Source organism: Anomaloglossus baeobatrachus, chromosome 3 (genome assembly GCF_048569485.1).
Source record: "Anomaloglossus baeobatrachus isolate aAnoBae1 chromosome 3, aAnoBae1.hap1, whole genome shotgun sequence".
Lineage (NCBI taxonomy): Eukaryota > Metazoa > Chordata > Amphibia > Anura > Aromobatidae > Anomaloglossus > Anomaloglossus baeobatrachus.
The window spans coordinates 434,306,853-434,328,652 of NC_134355.1; the positions used below are offsets into that span (position 1 = coordinate 434,306,853).

General features: G+C 45.4%; 1 protein-coding gene across 4 annotated transcripts in view; it reads left to right on the plus strand.

Moving 5' to 3' along the window:
• DIS3L2 (DIS3 like 3'-5' exoribonuclease 2) overlaps positions 1-21,800 on the plus strand; it is a 571,411-nt gene that overhangs the window by 302,069 nt on the left and 247,542 nt on the right. For all 4 annotated transcript variants that reach the window (XM_075340408.1, XM_075340407.1, XM_075340410.1 and 1 more), the window contains one exon: positions 17,467-17,546. In XM_075340408.1, coding sequence (XP_075196523.1) covers positions 17,467-17,546 — 80 coding nt within the window. The remainder of the gene's footprint in view (positions 1-17,466; positions 17,547-21,800) is intronic.

Genomic DNA, 21,800 nt, shown 5'->3' on the forward strand with positions numbered 1-21,800 from the left:
GCTCCCTTCTCACCCGTGGATGGTGTTGTAAGGTTGAGGTACCTATTGCTGGTACAGAGGCTGGAGCCCCACATGCTGTTTTCCTTCCACATCCCCTTGTAGGGCTCTGTGGAAGTGGGATCCTGCCGGCCTCTAAGCTCTGACGCCGGGCTCCATCCACAGACCCAGTTGAACCTGATGGATATGGAGCAGGAGTACAATCAGGGACATGGCCCTGCATCATACAGGTACTCTGTGTCCCCGGCAGGCACAGACACACTCCGGGCTGGCTGGGTGTTGTAGTGCGCCGGGGACCGTAACGATTGAGTTGGTGTTCCTGCAGTTTACTGGGGGACTTTTGTGTTGTGGGAACGCAGCGCCGACCCCCACTGGACCGGCGGCGCTGCTGTGACTTGTAGTGCGCCGGGGACACGCCAACCGCGCTTTTACGGTGGCGGCGTTTATAAATCCAGTCCCCGGCTTTTGCGGCCTAGCTCCGCTTCGTTCCCGCCCCCACCCTGTCAATCAGGGTAGGGGAGAGACGCTGTTTCGCAGCAGCGACGAGGGCTGGAGCCTGATTTACATGCTCCAGCCCTCTCACTAGGCACAGAGGGAAGCAGGCTTCCCGCTCTTAGCCAGGAACGCCCAGGGCCCGCCCCCCCTCCTCTCCCAGGACGCCGGCAGCCATTACATGCAGTCTGGCTGGAGGAAGGACGCAAGGCTCTGGGAGACCTGGACTAGGGGGCTTTTGGCGACCACACACCCGCTCTTAAGCGGGCGGTAAGCGGCATTTCAGCTGGCCCCTCTAGTGCCTCAGTGTGTATTGGTGTACTGTGTCACCAGATATATATATTTATTTATTCCTTGCACTGTGAGGTCGCTTCCTGGCTGGATACCCCAGATCGCTCTGAGGAGGCAGCAACATGTCATCCACAAAACGCAAGGCTGCCAAGGCTAGGGCTGTGTACACTGCGTGTGCTGCATGTGGGGCTGCTCTACCAGCAGGTTCCAAAGACCCCCATTGTGTGCAATGCTCAGATCCGGTGCTGCTTCGCCAGCCGGAGTCCGGAGGGGTAGTGACCCAGGCTGAGACGCTTGTAAGTCCTGCCCCGGTGTCAGGGACAGACTTTGCAGTTTTTGCTGATGGAATGTCTGTGACTATGGCAAAAATCCTTGAAACTTTGCAATCCATGACTGGGGCTCAGTCTATGGACACGGCGAGGTCTCTGTCCTCTAATCCCCCTCAGTTGGAATTAATCCAGGCTGCAAGGGGGTCCCCGGCTTCCCAGGCTGAGTATTATGACTCAGATGATAGCCCCAGCCACCCTAAGCGAGCTCGCTGGGAAAGACCCTCAACGTCATCACACTGCTCAGGGTCTCAGCGCAATCAGTCGCCCTGTGATGCGTCTGAAGAGAGTGATCAGGAGTCTTGTCCTGGAACCCCTCTCAATCTGGATACCCCGGATGGGGACGCCATGGTAAACGAGCTTATCTCAGCCATCAATAGACTGTTGGATATTTCTCCCCCAGCCCCTTCTGCAGAGGAGGCAGCTGCAGAGCAGGAGAAGTTTCGTTTCCTCTATCCCAAGCGTAAATTGAGTGCTTTCTTGGATCACTCTGACTTCAGGGAGTCAATCCAGAAACACGACGCTCATCCAGAAAGGCGTTTCGCTAAACGTTCTAAGGATACACGTTTTCCTTTCCCCCCTGATGTGGTCAAGCGCTGGACCCAGTGTCCAAAAGTAGACCCCCCGATTTCCAAACTTGCAGCTAGATCCATAGTTGCAGTGGAGGATGGCGCTTCACTTAAGGATGCCAATGACAGACAGATGGACCTTTGGTTAAAATCTGTCTATGAAGCTATCGGCGCGTCGTTTGCTCCAGCATTCGCAGCCGTATGGGCACTCCAAGCTATTTCAGCTGGTTTAGCAAAAGTGGATGCTTTCATACATCCAGCGGTGCCGCAAGTGGCGTCCCTTACCTCGCAGATGTCTGCGTTTGCGTCTTACGCTATCAATGCGGTCCTAGAATCTACCGGCCGCACCTCAATGGCGTCCGCCAATTCGGTAGTTTTGCGCAGAGCCTTGTGGTTAAAGGACTGGAAAGCAGATGCTGGTTCCAAAAAATGTTTAACCAGCTTGCCTTTATCTAGAGATAGACTGTTTGGCGAGCCATTGGCTGACATCATTAAACAGTCCAAGGGTAAAGACTCTTCCTTACCCCAGCCCAGATCAAGCAAACCTCAGCAGAAAAAATGGCAGCAGAGGTTTCAGTCCTTTCGAGGTTCGGGCAAGACACAATTCTCCTCGTCCAAAGGGACTCAGAGGACGCAAAGAGTCTCAGATTCCTGGCGGGCTCACGCACGCCCCAAGAAAGCAAATGGAGGAACCGCTTCCAAAGCGGCTACCTCATGACTTCCAGCCCCCCCCCTCCGCATCTCCGGTCGGGGGCAGGCTCTCCCGCTTTTCCGACATTTGGATGTCACAGGTCAAAGACCGGTGGGTGACAAACATTTTGTCTCGCGGGTACAGAATCGAGTTCAGTTCTCGTCCTCCAGCTCGGTTCTTCAGAACCTCCCCACATCCAGACCGAGCAGATGCCCTGCTGCAGGCGGTGGACTCCCTAAGAGCGGAAGGAGTAGTGGTTCCTGTACCGCCTCAGGAACAAGGGCGAGGGTTTTACTCCAATCTCTTTGTGGTTCCAAAAAAGGACGGCTCGTTCCGTCCTGTTCTGGATCTAAAGCTGCTCAACAAACATGTGCACGCCAGACGGTTCCGGATGGAAACCCTCCGCTCTGTCGTTGCCTCAATGTCTCAAGGAGACTTCCTTGCCTCAATAGACATCAAAGATGCTTATCTCCACGTGCCAATTGCTACAGAACATCAACGTTTTCTACGTTTTGTGATAGGAAACGACCATCTTCAGTTCGTAGCTCTGCCATTCGGTCTGGCGACAGCCCCCCGGGTCTTCACCAAGGTCATGGCGGCGGTGGTAGCAGTCTTGCACTCTCAGGGACACTCGGTGATCCCTTACCTAGACGATCTACTTGTCAAGGCACCCTCTCAAGAGGCATGCCAACTCAGTCTACATGCTACGCTGGAGACTCTACAGACGTTCGGATGGATCATCAACTTTCCAAAGTCGAATCTGTCACCGTCACAGTCGCTAACGTATCTTGGCATGGAGTTTCATACTCGAGCAGCGAGAGTGAAGCTTCCGCTGAACAAGCAGCGGTCCCTACAGACAGGGGTGCAATCCCTCCTTCAAGGCCAGTCGCACCCCTTACGGCGCCTCATGCACTTCCTCGGGAAGATGGTGGCAGCCATGGAAGCAGTTCCCTTTGCGCAGTTTCATCTGCGCCCACTTCAATGGGACATTCTCCGCCAATGGGACGGGAAGTCAACGTCCCTGGACAGGAAAGTCTCTCTTTCCCAGACGGCCAAGGACTCTCTACAATGGTGGCTCCTTCCCACCTCATTGTCTCAGGGAAGATCCTTCCTGCCCCCATCCTGGGCAGTGGTCACGACAGATGCGAGTCTGTCAGGGTGGGGAGCAGTGTTTCTCCACCACAGGGCCCAGGGGACGTGGACTCCGCAGGAGTCCACCCTTCAGATCAATGTTCTGGAAATCAGGGCAGTGTATCTTGCCCTACTGGCCTTCCAACAGTGGCTGGAAGGAAAGCAGATCCGAATCCAGTCGGACAACTCCACAGCGGTGGCATACATCAACCACCAAGGAGGGACGCGCAGTCGGCAAGCATTCCAAGAAGTCCGGCGCATTCTAATGTGGGTGGAGGACACAGCATCCACCATATCCGCGGTTCACATCCCAGGCGTAGAAAATTGGGAAGCAGACTTCCTCAGTCGCCAGGGCATGGACGCAGGGGAGTGGTCCCTTCACCCGGACGTGTTTCAGGAAATCTGTCGCCGATGGGGAGTGCCGGACGTCGACCTAATGGCGTCCCGGCACAACAACAAGGTCCCGGCATTCATGGCGAGGTCGCGCGATCAAAGAGCTCTGGCGGCAGACGCATTAGTGCAAGATTGGTCGCAGTTCCGGCTCCCATACGTCTTCCCACCTCTGGCACTCTTGCCCAGAGTGTTACGCAAGATCAGATCCGATTGCAGCCGCGTCATACTCGTCGCCCCAGACTGGCCGAGGAGATCGTGGTATCCGGATCTGTGGCATCTCACGGTCGGTCGACCGTGGTCACTGCCAGACCGACCAGACTTACTGTCCCAAGGGCCGTTTTTCCATCAGAATTCTGCGGCCCTGAACCTGACTGTGTGGCCATTGAGTCCTGGATCCTAGCGTCCGCAGGATTATCTCAAGGAGTCGTAGCCACAATGAGACAAGCTAGGAAGTCAACGTCTGCTAAGATCTACCACAGAACGTGGAAGATTTTCTTATCCTGGTGCTCTGCACAGAGAGTATCCCCTTGGCCATTTGCATTGCCCACCTTTCTTTCCTTCCTGCAATCGGGGTTGGAAAAGGGCTTGTCGCTCAGCTCCCTTAAAGGGCAAGTCTCGGCACTATCTGTGTTTTTTCAGAAGCGTCTAGCACGTCTTCCTAAGGTGCGCACGTTCCTACAGGGGGTCTGTCATATTGTGCCCCCGTACAAGCGGCCGTTAGATCCATGGGATCTGAACAGAGTACTAGTTGCTCTGCAAAAGCCGCCCTTCGAGCCTCTAAAGGACGTTTCCTTTTCTCGCCTGTCACAGAAAGTGGCGTTTCTCGTTGCGATCACATCGCTTAGGCGAGTGTCTGAGCTGGCAGCTCTGTCATCCAAGGCTCCCTTCCTGGTGTTCCACCAGGACAAGGTAGTGCTGCGCCCCATTCCGGAGTTTCTCCCTAAGGTCGTATCCTCGTTTCATCTTAATCAGGATATATCCTTGCCTTCCTTTTGTCCTCAGCCGGTTCACCGGTATGAGAAAGACTTACGTTTGCTAGATCTGGTGAGAGCACTCAGAATCTATATTTCTCGCACGGCGCCTATCCGCCGTTCAGATGCACTTTTTGTCCTTGTCGCTGGCCAGCGCAAGGGGTCGCAGGCTTCTAAAGCCACCCTGGCTCGATGGATCAAAGAACCAATTCTGGAAGCCTACCGTTTTGCTGGGCTTCCGGTTCCTTCAGGGCTGAAAGCCCACTCAACCAGAGCTGTGGGTGCGTCCTGGGCTTTGCGACACCAGGCTTCGGCTCAACAGGTGTGCCAGGCAGCTACCTGGTCGAGTCTGCACACTTTCACCAAACATTATCAGGTGCATACCTATGCTTCGGCGGATGCCAGCTTAGGTAGAAGAGTCCTGCAGGCGGCAGTGACATCCCCGTAGGGGAGGGCTGTTTTGCAGCTCTAACATGAGGTATCTCTTTACCCACCCAGGGACAGCTTTTGGACGTCCCAATCGTCTGGGTCTCCCAATAGAGCGCTGAAGAAGAAGGGAATTTTGTTACTTACCGTAAATTCCTTTTCTTCTAGCTCTTATTGGGAGACCCAGCACCCGCCCTGTTGTCCTTCGGGATTTTTTTGTTGTTTGCGGGTACACATGTTGTTCATGTTGAACGGTTTTTCAGTTCTCCGACGTTATTCGGAGTTAATTTGTTTAAACCAGTTATTGGCTTCCTCCTTCTTGCTTTGGCACTAAAACTGGAGAACCCGTGATACCACGGGGGGGTATAGCCAGAAGGGGAGGGGCCTTGCACTTTTTAGTGTAGTGCTTTGTGTGGCCTCCGGAGGGCAGTAGCTATACCCCAATCGTCTGGGTCTCCCAATAAGAGCTAGAAGAAAAGGAATTTACGGTAAGTAACAAAATTCCCTTCTTTGTCTAGCAAAGAAGAAAAAAAACAAACATTTGGCTTACTTCTGACCTTGTAGATTGTAACTTGCTGTTGTCATGCATCCATTGCCGTTTAAGTCCTAGTACTGAAAACATGTAGGGTATGTGCACACTGCATTTTTCTCATGTTTTTTTAAACGTTTGAGTGAAGTTTTAACACAACACTGCATGCAAATCCTTAAGCCATCAAAGTCAATGATAATCCTGACGTTTTGTGCACACATTAGTTTTTTCCCTTGCAGATTTGGTGCAGAAATAAATATGCACCATGTCAGTTCTTTCAGTTTCTGCAGCTTTTCTACATCCCAGAATGCATGGAAAATGCATGGAAAAAATAATCTGCTCAATTAGCAAAAAATAAAGTGAAGCACAAGTTATCCATGTGTACAGAATTAAACACCTTAGGGATACGCTCACACTATCTGATATTCTCTCATGCGATTAAAATCTGATGTATTATGCAAATGACACTTGGGTGAAACGCTGGTCTGAGTGTGAGCTGAGTTATTCAGAGCTCAAATTTTCTCGCCTGCAAGAATCAAGCACAGGTGAAGAGATGATGAAAACCATAATCTCTCAATCTTCTCCATTTTCTATTTTCATATCGGACTGCATTCGGATGACATCAGTGCAGTCTGATGTTTTGCATGTACCCATAGAATTGAATGTGTACGTGTGATCCGATTATACTCTGCCATACGCATCATACAGCGATTTTATTTTATTTTTTTTAAAATCTTGCTGAATTGGCATAAGAAAAATGCGCTGATTGGCACTGCCCCATATTATAACATTAGAGTGAGTGCAATCTGCTAAAATATTGGATAGCACTCGTCCGTGTTATGCGCTAGTGTGAGCGAGTCCTATAACGGGCCTTTCATGAGCCAGGGACTTCAATAAGGAAATTAAATTCAAAATTTGAAATGTTAACAGTCTTACTGAAACAAGCTGAAGCATGCTCCAATATCTTAAAAAAAAAATAAAATAAAAAAAATTATATATATATATATATATATATATATATCGGCGGCCCTCTAATAACCAAAATATATATATATACTAGCTGTACTACCTGGCTTCGTCCGGGTTAATAACTGCTAACAAAATAGAATGTATTAACATTCCTGGGATAGAATGTATAAATAGAATATATTAACGCCCGGGATAGTAACTGTCTGTTTCTCTTCCATTCTCTGTCTGTCTCTCCTTCTGTATACATCTGTCTGTCTCTCTATCTCTGTCGGTCTGTCTCTTTCCCTGTCTGTGGCTGACTGTCTCTTTCTCCGTCTGTCTCAATCTCTTTCCCTGTCTGTCTGTATCTATCTTTCATTGTCTAGCTAGCTCTGTCACTTTCCCTGTCTGTCTTTCCCTCTCTTTCCCTGTCTGTCTGTTTCCCTGTGTCTGTCTCTGTCTCTCTCTGTCTGTCTGTCTCTTAACCTGTCTCTTTCCCTCTCTTTCCCTGTCAGTCTGTCTTTGTCTGTGTCTCTCTTACCCTGTCTGTGTCTGCCTCTTTCCCTGTCTGTGTCTGTCTCTTTCCCTGGCTGCATTGTGACACGCCAACATTCAATATAAGGGCGTGGCTGCGCATTCTTCTAAAGTTCTGGCTGCACTGTGGCTCCCAGCTCCATTCGCTTTAATGGAGGCAGGTTTTTTGGTGAATAACTGTAAAGCGCGGGGTTAAAATTTCCCCTCAAAACATAGCCTATGACGCTCTTGGGGACCAGAAGTGAGTGTGCAAAATTTTGTGGCTGTAGCTGCGATGGTGCGGATGCCAATCCCGGACATACATACATACATACATACATACATACATACATACATACATACATACATACATACATACATACAGCTTTATATATTAGAGATATGCAACCCTGGCACATGAGGCAGACTAAAGAACGAAGACTGGCTTCCAGAATTGCTCAGCGCAGATGGAAGAGGTCTCATTCCACTGAGCACTTCATTGCATATAGAGAGTCCCTGACCACTTTCAAGTCCACACTCACTGCTGCAAAACAAACCTACTTCTCATACCTCATATCTTCTCTCTCTCACAACCCTAAACAGCTATTCAACACTTTCAATTCTCTCCTCCGTCCTCCAGCACCACCTCCCTCTCCTCTCAGCTGAAGACTTTGCCTCTTTCTTCAATAGAAGATTGACAACATCAGAGCAAGCTTTGGCCCACAATCACCACAGCACCTAATCATAGCTACTCACCCTTCTTCCTCCAAATCCAGCTTCTCCACCATGACAGAAAACAATCTTTCCACTTTACTCTCAAGATCACATCTAACCACCTGTGCACTGGACCCGCTCCCATCGCACCTCATCCCCAACATCACCGCAGTCCTCATCCCAGCCCTAACCCATCTCTTCAATCTATCACTAACAACTGGTGTATTCCCCTCATGCTTTAAACATGCCTCTATTACACCCATCCTCAAAAAGCCCTCCCTTGACCCATCCTCTGTGTCAAACTATTGCCCCATATCCCTTCTCCCCTATGCCTCAAAACTACTAGAACAGCATGTCCATCTTGAACTGTCCTCATACCTCTCATCCTGCTCCCTCTTTGACCAGCTACAATCTGGCTTCTGACCGCATCATTCCACTGAAACTGCCCTAACTAAAAGTCACTAATGACCTACTAACCGCCAAAGCCAAGCGACACTACTCTATCCTCCTCCTCCTGGACCCGTCCTCTGCCTTTGACACAGTAGACCATTCCCTCCTACTACAGATTCTCTCATATCTGGGCATCACAGACTTGGCCCTATCTTGATTTCTTCATACCTAACTGACCGAAGTTTCAGCGTCTCCCATTCTCACACCACTTCCTCATCTCGCCCCCTATCTGTCGGTGTCCCCCAAGGCGCTCAGTTCTTGGACCCCTGCTGTTCTCCATCTACACCTTTGGCCTGGGACAGCTCATAGTCACACGGCTTCCAGTATCGTCTCTATGCCGATGACACACAGATCTACCTCTCTGGACCTGACATTACCGCTCTACTAACCAAAATCCCACAATGTCTGTCTGCTATTTCATCCTTCTCTCCGCGATTCCTAAAACTTAACATGGACAAAACAGAGTTCATTGTCTTTCCTCCTCCTCACTCATCTCCTCCAACAAGCCTTTCCATCAAACTTGATGGTTGCTCACTCTCCCCAGTCTCACAAGCTCGTTGCCTTGGAGTAACCCTCAACTCTGCTCAATCCTTCAAGCCACACATCCAAGCCCTCTTCAACTCATGCCGATTACAGCTCAAAAATATCTCCCGGATCCGTGCTTTCCTTAACCGAGAATCAGCAAAAACATTAGTGCACATGCCCTCATCATCTCCGCCTCGATTACTGCAACCTCCTGCTCTCTGGCCTCCCTTTCAACACTCTTGCACCCCTCCAATCTATCCTAAACTCTGCGGCCCGCTTAATCCACCTCTCCCCTCGCCACTCTGTCAATCCCTTCACTGGCTTCCCATCACCCAACGACTCAAGTTCAAAACATTAACCATGACATACAAAGCCATGCACAACCTGTCTCCTCCCTACATCTGTGACCTAGTCTCCCGGTACCTACCTGCACGCAACCTCAGATCCTCACAAGATCTCCTTCTCTGCTCCTCTCATCTCCTCTTCCCACAATCGCGTATAAGATTTCTCCCATGCATCCCCCATACTCTGGAATGCTCTACCTCAGCACATCAGACTCTCCCCTACCGTGGAAGCTTCAAGAGGAACCTCAGTCCAGTAGACCAATGCGCAACTAGCTCTGTCCTCACCTATTGTACCATCACCTATTCTCTGTAGACTGTGAGCACTCGCGGGCAGGGTCCTGTCTCCTCCTATACCAATCTGTTTTGTACTGTTAATGATTGTTGTACGTATACCCTCTTTCACTTGTAAAGCGCCATGGAATAAATGGCGCTATAATAATAAATAATTATATATATATATATATATATATATATATATATATATATATATATATATATATATATATATATATATATATATATATATATATATATATATATACATATACATATATATATATATATATATATATATATATATATATATATATATATATATATATATATATATATATATATATATACACATACACACACACACACACACACACTCACACTGGAGCCTCGCTTAACGTGTAACCCACTTAACGAGAATTTCGCTTAACAAGCAAAGCTTTCTGTAAATTTGTAACCCGGTTTACAAGAAAGCTTTGCTGTACGAGCAAAATCCTCACCGCACACACTTCTGTTTACGTACATCCACTGCACTCTGACCCGCACTTGCAGTTCCCACAAGCACGCACAATCACACGCGCACGCACACACATACAGTATTATGCTCACCTTACCTTCCGTTCCACCGCCGGCCTCATGGTTCTTGTAGTCCGCCGGCTCATTGCGACGTCCTCGCGGCGAACTACAAGACCCAGGAGGCCGGCGATGGAACGGAAGGTAAGGTGAGCATATGTGTAACTTCAGTTCCATCATCGGCCTCCTGGGTCCTCTAGTTCGCCGCTCCACTCCAGGCTGTGCATCGGCATCCATAGCGACGAAGCAGGAACTTCCTCTGTCACCGCTATTCAAAGGCAGTGCGCTGGCCAATCAGAGGCAAGCGGCTCCTGCCTTTTGAAGTCAGCACTCTGGCAGCAGAAGCTCCTCCTTCGTTGTTATGGTAACCCGATACACAACCTGTACCGGAGAACAGCAAGTCCCAGGAGACCGGCGATGGAACGGAAGGTAAGGTGAGCATAATTTGTGTGTGTTTGTGCGTGTTTGTACGTGTTTGTACGTGTGTGGAATGACACAATAGGGGACCTGAATGGGACATTTAACAAGTTGTGGAACGAATTGTCTGCATTGCAATGATTTTTTATGGGAAATCTTGTTTTGCTGAACGAGTAACTTGGTTAACAAGCACACTCCCAGAACGGATTGTTCACGTTAACCAAGGTTCCACTGTGTGTATGTATGTAGATAGAGAGAGAGAGATAAATATTATTGTATATGGAAACGTAACTGATACCAATCTAAATGAGGGTACAAAACTGTCAATGCGATCAACAATTTAATCACCGCTGTCGAGATAAATCCTTTGTCATGGTTCTTTGACTCCAAACTCAAGCCATAGGCCAACACAGACGCCTGTGTGATGGGATATAGAATCCACACCTATTGCAATATTTCATGGTACACCCCTTCCCCAATCATGCACATCTTGGCCTCCTCTGCATTTAGTGTGTACACACCCACACATAGTGAAGGAAATAATTATTTGATCCCTTGATTTTGTAAGTTTGCCCACTGACAGACATGAACAGCCTATAATTTTAAGGGTAGGTTAATTTTAACAGTAAGAGAATATCCAAAATAAAATCCAGAAAATTACTTTGTATAAATTATATAAATTAATTTGCATTTTGCAGAGAGAAATAAGTATTTAATTCCTCTGGCAAACAAGACTTAATACTTGGTGGCAAAACCCTTGTTGGCAAGCACAGCAGTCAGACGTTTTGTAGTTGTTGATGAGGGTTGCGCACATGTCAGGAGGAATTTTGGTCCACTCCTCTGCAAATAAATACTTATTTCTCTCTGCAAAATGCAAATTTATACAATGAGTTTTTTCTTCTTTTTTACTTTTATTTTGGATATTCTAGCTCACTGTTAAAATTAACCTACCCTTAAAATTAGACTGTTCATGTCTTTGTCAGTGGGCAAACTTACAGAATCAGCAAGGGATAAAATAACTACTTCCTTCACTGTACGGCAAAAAAGGTCACAGGTGCACTTCTGTTTATATTCCTCCCCTTAAGAGTGAAGTTAAATGTATTCCAAAATGCTGCTGCTAAGGATGTGAACTCAACCTACAGTATACATCGGGAGCTTTTTCTAACCACGTTTTCATAGACCTCCACCCCCCCCCCAATCACTAGGTGCAGACCAAAAATGTTTTGCTCAGTCTGGTATGTATGCACTTACATATTGGTAACAGTATAGAAAAACTTAGCAGATTGCGCTTTCAAATACAGAAGGACATACCATGCAATATACATATTTACGATAAAAGAAAATGGAGGAAACACTGGCACCATTCAGCGACCTAACCGCTTAATCCTCTTATTCCAGGGTTATACACGCATTTTATGGCAATAAATTCCATTACATACTGGCCACTGTGCTCATTCCAATAGACCACCAATCACAATATCCATGGAGGAGAGACTGAAGGCACTCACCAGAAATGCGGTTAAAAAAGCTGTTTATTCAACCTTCAGGTCAAGGGGAAAAGGCGTGGGGAGGTGGGAACACACAATCCGTCGGACGACGGCCGTTTTGCGTCTTTACAACTGACGCTCCCACGAGTCCAACAGCTTTTTTTTACCGCATTTTTGGTGAGTGCCTTCAGTCTCTCCTCCATGGATACATATTTACAATGGCTCTCTTGTAGACTGATGTCTTGGCTTCCATCCTACCTGTGCCCTGTGTCAGCATCTACCTCCTGAGTATATGCACCCAACAGGGGCAACAAATGTAATATGAACCTAACCTTAAAAGGCCAACTGATCCCCAAGAAAGAACCCCTACTATGGCTACTTCAGTTAAGAAAACAGAATATGCAAATGCCCCAATTAGCGATTACAAAGTGAGCACAGATGAATCCAGGAAAATCAAATGTGATATCACCACTCCAAAATTAATCATAAGAAACCAGTAGAAACAGGAGTATAGGGTGAAAAATAAATACAATTTTATTAAATAAAGTGATATTAAAAACAGTCTCAGGTAAAAGATTAAGATAGGTGTGACAGCAATTGTAATATAAATAAATGGACACCACCGCTATGACAAGGCCTAGATTGGGTATACCAAGATTAGTATCAAGAGAACCCACAGATGTAATAGACCATTAAGTCAATTTACAGGCAAAAGTTCATATCTGAAGCCAAAAATGTGAGCAGGACCATAAGGGTACATACCTGTATACAATTGTACCTCCCCCGTTGAAGTAACGACCACGGTGGTGAACTAATGCTCTCTTGATGCAAAACATTCTTGGGGGTCCGTGACTAGGTGGCGGCAGCGTTTTGTTTATACCACACCCTGCTGTATACGGGTATGTATTTTTATAGGTCTGCTCACTTGTTGGCTTCAGATATGCACTTTTTCCTGTAAATTGACTTAATGGTCTATTACATCTGCGGGTTCTCTTGATACTAATCCTGGTATACTCTATCTTGGCCTTGTCATAGCGGTGGTGTCCATTTATTTATATTACAATTGCTGTCACACCTGTCTTAATCTTTTAGGCTAGTTTCACACTTGCGTTGGACGGGATCCGTAGCATTGCGTTGTGTGACGCATTCAACGGATGCGTTGCATATAGTGGCACAACGGATGCTACGGATCGTACAAAATAACGCAATCAGTTATAGGTTTTTTTCCTTGACTACACATCTGGGCATGCGCAGTTGTGTAAAGACGGATGTGTTAACGGAATCCGTCAAATGACGCATTCTAACGGAATCCGCCGCCATAGGCGTCCATTATAAATCAACGGACGCCAAACTGATTCCTGCAGGTTGCGTTTTGACACTCCGCCAAGCGCAGAAAAACGCTTCATGCAGCGTTCCATCCGCCCGACGCAGCGTCAAAATAACAACGCTGCGTCGTCCAGCGGATGCAACGCAGACACTTGTGTTACAGTGCGTCGTCCATATAAGTCTATGGAGAATAGCGCAGTGCGTTAACGGACTGCGCTATTTTCCATAGTGACGGAATGCGCTGAACGCAAGTGTGAAAGTAGCCTTACCTGAGTGTTTTTAATATCACTTTATTTAATAAAATTGTATCCTATTTTCATCAGTTAAGAAAAATAGTTATAGTTCCCGTATGGAATAGTAAAATGAGAGGAAAAAAAATCAGCATAAAAGCTAAAACTGGTTTTGGTGGGAAGGGTTTTAGTGGTTCATGAGATGATCTTTTTTTTATTCCTTTTTAACAAAACTTAAAGGGAACCTGTCACCAGTTTTTACCCTATTAAACCAAAAATATCACCACCTGCAGCTCTTGGGCTGCATTCTAGAAAGGTGCACCTTGTTGCTGGCCCCTCTTGCTGACCCCTAAAAGAACTTTATAAAATCTTAGTTTCCTATGCAAATGAGTTTGGTTGGACAGATGTGTGGGCTCTAATTCGGCTCCTGTCCCCCCTCCTGCAACTGTTCGCCGTCCCCCAGTCATGATTTACATGGATGACGCCACCCCTGTCATCGTCCACGCTGCTGGAGTCTCGCGCAGGCGCTTTTTGCTGTGCCCTTATAGCGGGGCTGAGCATAAAATATCCCTCGTGCGAGCGCCGGTGATGTAGTTGCGCAGGCGCGAGATTATGGGCAGCGCTGTGTATGACCTAACCAGCGTCCTCCTCGTACCCGCCCATAATCTCATGCCTGCGTAACTACATCACCGGCGCTCGTACCGAGGGAAACTTTATGCTCAGCCCCTTCCTAGAAAGCAGCCCAGGAGCTGCAGAAGGTGATATTTTTGGTTTAATGTGGAACAAACTGGTTACAGGTTCCCTTTAAAGTTTGAGCAAATCCTCTGCAGTACTTAAACAGTACATATAAATAACATGGGTGGCATAGTTGACGCTATTTTAATCAAAAAAGCATAAAAGCCACTCCACTGCGACAAGTACATGCTATGTTATTTCCCTGTAGTGCATTTGCTCATTATTTTTGTATTGTTATTTCTGTTAATTGCCATAGTGTGAATGTGCACATACAGATTGCACTTATACCACTAGGTGTGCAGCTTATTTCTTCGGTTTTGAATATCCTACAAACAGTAACGTGAACAGTTGTTTAAACTATGCAGAATGTATCCTTGTTCTTTTAATGACACTCACTGATTCTAAAAAATACAAATTCTCACACGGTGTAACTTTTAGTTTTACTACTGATGTATAGCTCACACTAATAAATATTATGATGTGAATATACAGTAGAAATCTTGATTTTTTTTTTTTTTTTTATTTTTTTTTTTTTTTACATGACTAATTTCTCATCTTGATGAAAGGAGATACGGGTGACCAGGCCTCTAATCCTCCTGTATTCCTTCTTATGTGAGCTTTTTGCAAAAGCCTAATCCTTCATTTCAGATCAAAGCAGTTGATATTGGCAACCGACCTTTAAATGTAGCATTTGGAGTGTTCATTGTTGGATCACATTGCAGAAGATCTAATAAGTAGAGGTTTTGGTTAAGAGCAGGTCTTTAAGATCAGCCAAGATGGTACTTGCTGCCAATCCATACTTTAGTCTTTTCTTGGAGAGGTGAATTTGACAAAAGGAATACTACGCAATCGTTGTAATTTCTGCTTTGGTCTTTAAGGTTAAATTGGTGTATAATGTACATTTTCTGCTAATTTTGCAATTTAAAACCTTACGTACAGACTTCCCAAATGTATTGCTTTGGCATAAAATATAAAGATGAGGCTCTATAGTGCTATTCCATATCCTTACAATACGTGTAATTCAGCTCTTTGGTGATCCACCTCCCTTCTGAGACATTACATCACACATCAGGGGGGCATGGCCTGCCCCATTCTGTTAGTAGCTACCAGCCCCTTGATATCAATTTCCCTGCAATCGAAGAGCAGGTTTCATGGCCACTTTCTTTCCACGCCCACTGCTCTTGGACTTAACCGAAAAAGGTATCAAACGCACATTTTTACTGTCTAAATGCAGCTAAAGGCCACTTTCACTCTTCAGTTTTCTCTTGTGTCCCATTTGTAGTTTTCACACATAAGTAATATACGCAATAAATTCTATGGCACTGTTCACTTGCCTATTTAATTTGCTTTTGCAGATTGCGTCCACATTAAAAAAATGTAAAACTGAGACAGACATGTTTGTTTTCTTATGCGCTAGTCCTAGGTTATACTCACCCATGAAAGTCTATGGGTAAGAGAAAACTTGGACAGCACACTGGTGGCATCATAATTTCATTCTAATTATCGTAAAAGCTTGAAAGATCTATCAGTTTGTTGTTGACTTTTTTTTTTTTTATGACACTAATGAAGCAGAAAAAAATTGTTCAGTTTTTCACTTAAGGGAAAAAGTGTGAAACTGCCCCAGCTGTATGCAAAAAAAAATTCTGCCTCTTTTCATGTCAATCCTTGCCCTATCCCGAGACTATCTGTTCACTCCAACCTAATTGTGTTTCTGTCTTTAGTTTACTATAGATTGCTGACAAAGAATCGCAGTCTCCCGTCCTACCTATCAATGAGTCAAATTGTCCCGATTTCTCTACTTTTCCGAAATCCTTTACCAGGGAACAATATTGCATTATCTGATTGTATTGGAGAAATTGATGACTGCCCAAACTGTATTTTTGCAAAAATTCCTGCCACGTTAACGCTCCCTCTCTACATCCAGCATATCTCTCTCTAGCCACTCCTGTTTCCACTCTGAGTAAAGCTTATTTTGGCTTGGCTGCGAAAACTTTAAGGCTATGTGCCCACGCTGCGGATTTACCGCGGATTTTGCCGCGGATTTGCCGCGGATTTACCGCGGATTTGCCGAAAATCTGCAGCAGCGGCACTTCCAAGCCATTTCAATGGCATTTTGGAAATGCTGTGTCCATGCTGCGGATTTTTCCGCTGCGGATTTGCCGCGGATTTTGATGCGGAAAAATCTGCAGCATGTCAATTGTTTGTTGCGGATTTTGGTGCGGATTTGGGTATAGAATGGGAAAAAAAAAAAAAAATCCGCATCAAAATCCGCGGCAAATCCGCGGGTGCGGATTTGCCGCGAAAGTCGTGGATTTTCAGGCAGAAAAGTCCGCAGGTACATTTTACCGTGGACACATAGCCTAACTTGTTCCATAATGGAATGTACTTTAAAACTCCATTTGGGATATGAAGATTTTTATAAAGTTTTTACATTTATTAATCCTTCTGGGTACTTGATCTTGCGATCACTTGACCGCTTATACAATGCACTGCAACTTTGTATTATTGAAATATCTCCTTCAATAGGCCCTTAGCTGCCAGTATGAGGACACTCTTGTGGGGGAGAGCGCCTTTTGCATTGTTTTTGCACGTGTTCTTTTTTACTTGTATTGTAGGTCAGTGAGTCGCTCCTTTTTAAGTGTTTTGAAATCTTAAAGCGGTTATAAGACTGAGTATTTGACAGCAAGTTGTTTAAACATAGCAATGAGTGTGATTTTACTTTTGATTTGTTTTAGTGCTTTCAAGTGAGTTTTACATACTGTACCCCCCAGAATGACAATGTGCACATTTTTCACATTTTGAATCCTTTTTTTCCTACCAATTTTTATTTATTTTTTTTGCTTTTCTGTATGATTTGTTTATAATATAGAAGAAAATTCTAGGAGATATTTTACATGGTTTACTTAGTATTCCAGTGTTGACCACAACTATATATGTAACACTTGCATTATCTCTCTCCCGACTAGTAGACTGGGGGATGCTCAAGTTTCACAATATACAGTTGACTCTTCCCAGTAGTTTTTTCAGATCTGCTTTTCTTCAGTTCTGTATAATACTGATGTACCTAATGCTCTAAACTCTAGTTTTTATGTCCTGTCCTCCTCTGTTTTCTTAGGAAGGAGTGCATTTTCACCATTGATCCCGCCACTGCTAGAGACTTGGATGATGCTTTATCCTGTAAACTACTGCCTGATGGTATGATTTTAAATATATTTAATGTTTTGTCATCTAGATAAAGATCTTTAATTTAAAGCGCAATTCAACATGGCACAATCATTGCAGTTTTTTAAGGATTGTTGAAGTGGTCACAAGCCAACGAATGATTAGCGTATGTACACGTGTCGTATTTTGTTTTTGGTGCCTAGAAAACCACAACCTTAAGGGTAAGTTCAAACACTGCATTTTTTTACGCTGCGTTTTTGTGCAATTTTTGCCGCAAAAAAACGCACACGCGTCAAAACGCGTCAAAAACACATGCGTTTTTACCGCATTTTGGTGCGTTTATGGCTGCGTTTTGCTGCTTTTTTTTCCACTGCATTTTTGTGGGTTTTTTTCAGGGAACAATGCCAATAAAGATTGGAGAAGAGAAAAAAAAAGGTCTTGTCATTTCCTTCTTTAATATGATCTTCATTCTCCACTAGTATATGCAGGAGAATAGACAGCTGCAGAACTGCAAGGCTCAGTATACTCCATCCACTAGTGTATGCAGGAGAGCAGACAGTAGCTGCAGAACTACAAGACTCGGCATCCTCCATTCAGGACTGTATTCTGGAGGGAGAGACAGGGGGAGCAGAACTACAAGGCTCAGCATACTCCATCCAGGACTGTATGCAGGAGTTTTTTGCCCAAAAAAAAATGACGTGGGCTTTGCCATATTTTTGTATGTTAGCTAGGTACAGCAGGCAAGTACGAGCTACCCCCATTCCCCAGCTGCCTATTTGTACCCGGCTGGGAACCAAAAATATAGGAAAGACCTTTTTTTTAATTATTTCATGAATTTCATGAAAAAAAAAACGTGGGCTTCGCCAAATTTTTGTGTCCAGCCGGGTACAACTAGGCAGCTGGGGATTAGCTTCTGCAGCGCACGGTGCCCATGCTTTCTGGGCACCCCCGCTGCGAACTGCAGTCCGCAGCCACCCTAGAAAATTGCGCTTTCATAGAAGCGCCATCTTCTGGCGCTGTATCCAATTCTTCCAGCTGCCCTGATGCCGGGTGGCTCGCTGGGTAATAATGGGGTTAGGGCTAGGTGTGTATTATCAGCTGGCCCTCAACCCAAAATTCATGGTGTCACGCCAATATTAGACATGGCCACCATGAATTTCTAGTAAAGATGGAAAAAAAAACACAACACACAAAAAAATATTTTTATTACAAATAAAACACAACACAATTAGTGACTCCATCTTTATTGAAATAAAGAACCCCCCCCACTCCACAGTAATCCCGGGTCAAGGGTCCCGTGCCGTCCAATCCAGATCCAATATCATCTGATAGCTTTGCCTTCTAGCAAACCGATCAGATGTGTCAGGTTCAAGGACCTGAATCACCTCACACATCAACTGATTGTATAAACGCATTATACAATCAGCTGATGCATCAGTGGAAAAAAAAATACTCCTGTGCAGACTCTCGTCCGATGCAGGACCCGGCAGTAATCAGCTGATGAAGTCTCCTGACCGCGTCAGCTGATGATATAAGCCGGCCGGGCGGTAAAAAGCCGGCCTTACTGCTGCACTTATACGATCAGCTGATGCGTCAGGTGACCGCATCTGCTGATCAGCGGCAGGTCCTGCAGCCAACGGACATGCCCGGGAGTCTGTACACAGCCAGAGCAGGGGTGGCGGTACCGGGAAGAGGAGCTGGGAGTGGACATGTTCCGCGGACAGGCGAGTATCTGGAGATCCCAGGCTGCTCCCTGTCATCGCTCCCGGGATCCCCGTCCAGAGCAGCGGTGGTGTCACAACCTCACCACAACCGTGGGTGGCGTCATGGACAATCTCAAATCCCCACAATCAATCCCCACCCTTTTCACTCACGGGCGAGGAACGCCGCTCAAGTCCCCGGGATCCGGCCCACCGCTCGAGCCACCACCGAGCAGCAGCAGCCGTAGCGGCCGGACCCGAGCAGTGGGAGAGCGCAGTGTCCCCTCCTCCGCCCGCGACATATATATGTGTGTATGTCTGCTAAAGGAATCCGCATCGTCACATTTACAATCACGAAATTTTGCACAGACTCCTCATGTGACCCAGGGAGCGTCGTAGACTGTTTTGACAGAAAAATGTAACCCCATGCTTTACAGTTAGTCTCTAAAATCCTGCTGCCATTAAACTGAATGGAGGTGGGAGCTACAAGCTATTATTAGCAACTGTCAGTGGTTGCTATAGGAAAAAAATAAACTGTTAGTTGAAGCTTATGCGTGGGGTTATATGATGTCGGTGGAGAGATGTATAGAGACAGAAAAAGACAAACAGAGAAGGAGACAGCCTGGGGCACGGAGACAGCCTGGGGCACGGAGACAGCCTGGGGCACGGAGACAGCCTGGGGCACGGAGACAGCCTGGGGCACGGAGACAGCCTGGGGCACGGAGACAGCCTGGGGCACGGAGACAGCCTGGGGCACGGAGACAGCCTGGGGCACGGAGACAGCCTGGGGCACGGAGACAGATACTGATACAAATACAGACAGAGACACAGACAGGGAAAGAGACAGTTACTATCCCGGGCAACGCCCGGGTACTACAGCTAGTCTAATATATAAAGGTGTGTGTGTGTATGTATGTATGTATGTATGTATGTATGTATGTATGTATGTATATGTCCGGGATTGGCATCTGCACCGTCGCAGCTACAGCCACAAAATTTTGAACACTATCTACATAATGGGGAAAAAGTGAAACGAAAAGTGTATCCGCACCGTCGCATTTACAATCACGAAATTTTGCACAGACACCTCATGTGACCCGGGAACGTCGTAAATTATGTTTTGACAGGAAAATTTAACCCTGCGCTTTACAGTTACTCTCCAAAAAACATTCCTCCATTAAAGTAAATGGAGCCTGGAACTACAGGTTATTAGTAGGAGTTGTGATTGGTTGCTATAGGCACAAAAGACATTTATAGTATAAGAAGTATATATGTGACGTAATAAGATGTCGGTGGGGAGACAGATCGGGGGAAAAGAGACAGACCGGGGGAAGGAGACATACCAAGCACATTACTTGGCCAATTTAGTTAAATCTGTGTGGAATATCTGTTGTGTTGAAATATATACGTTGTGAAATGCTTCTATTAGCTTAGTTTTTGCCTTTTAATAATTAACATTTCTATTTGTTTTGTGTTTTTTGTGGGCAGAATACATTTTTGTTAATACATTCTATTTTGTTATGTTATTAACCCGGGTAGTACAGCTAGTGTGTGTGTGTGTGTGTGTGTGTGTGTGTGTGTGTGTGTGTGTGTATGTATATGTGTGTGTGTATGTATACATGTGTATATATATATATGTATATATGTGTGTGTGTGTGTGTATATATATGTGTGTGTGTATGTATATATATATATATATATATATATGTATGTATGTGTGTGTGTGTATATATATATATATATATATATGTGTATATATATATATATAATATATTTATTATATATGTCAGTGTGCAGCGTGGCTAAGTGTGTAAATTTGGGAGGGTCAGCCGGTCCATGGCCATATACCGCACACTATATGACATTGGTCTGCATGGCTGTCGTCCCTGAGGGAAGCCTCTTCTGAAGATGGTGCACTATAAAGCCTGCAAAAAGTTGACTGAAGACAAGCAGACTAAGGACATGGATTACTTGAACCATGTCCTGTTGTCTAATGAAAAAAATAATTGGTTCACATGGTGTCAAGTGTGTGTGGTGAAAACCAGGTGAGTACACAAACTATTTTTGCCTACTGTTAAGGATGGTGCTGTGTCAGTTTGGGGGCTGCATCAGTGCTGCCGGCTGTGGGGAGCTACAGTTCATTGAGCGTTTCAATAATTTTTTATTGTACTTTAAATGTAAACGTTATGTTACATAATGAATTACATTTATAAATTTGTTTAAATACATTATGAATAAGTATACATACATTTACCATTTAGGTTTTATGGGGTAAGGAAGGGGAGGGTAGGTTAGGTAAGAACTTCATTGGGGGCAAACTTGGAAGGATCAAGGTAAAGAATGGAAGGGAAAGTGGTAAAGGGAGACTTAACCTTAATAAAAAAAAACTATAAGAGTAAAAGAAAGAAATGAACAAGTGAGAGAAAAAGAGGGAAAAGGTTGGGTGAGACCAGAGGTTGTTTTTTTTAATGTATCTTTGGAGTAGTGTCTTTGAGAAATCTAAATTTAATAACATTGTCAAAAAGTAGTACATGTCGCCCTATATAGTTTTAAGATTCAATAGTCATTATGTATCTATTAAATTGTT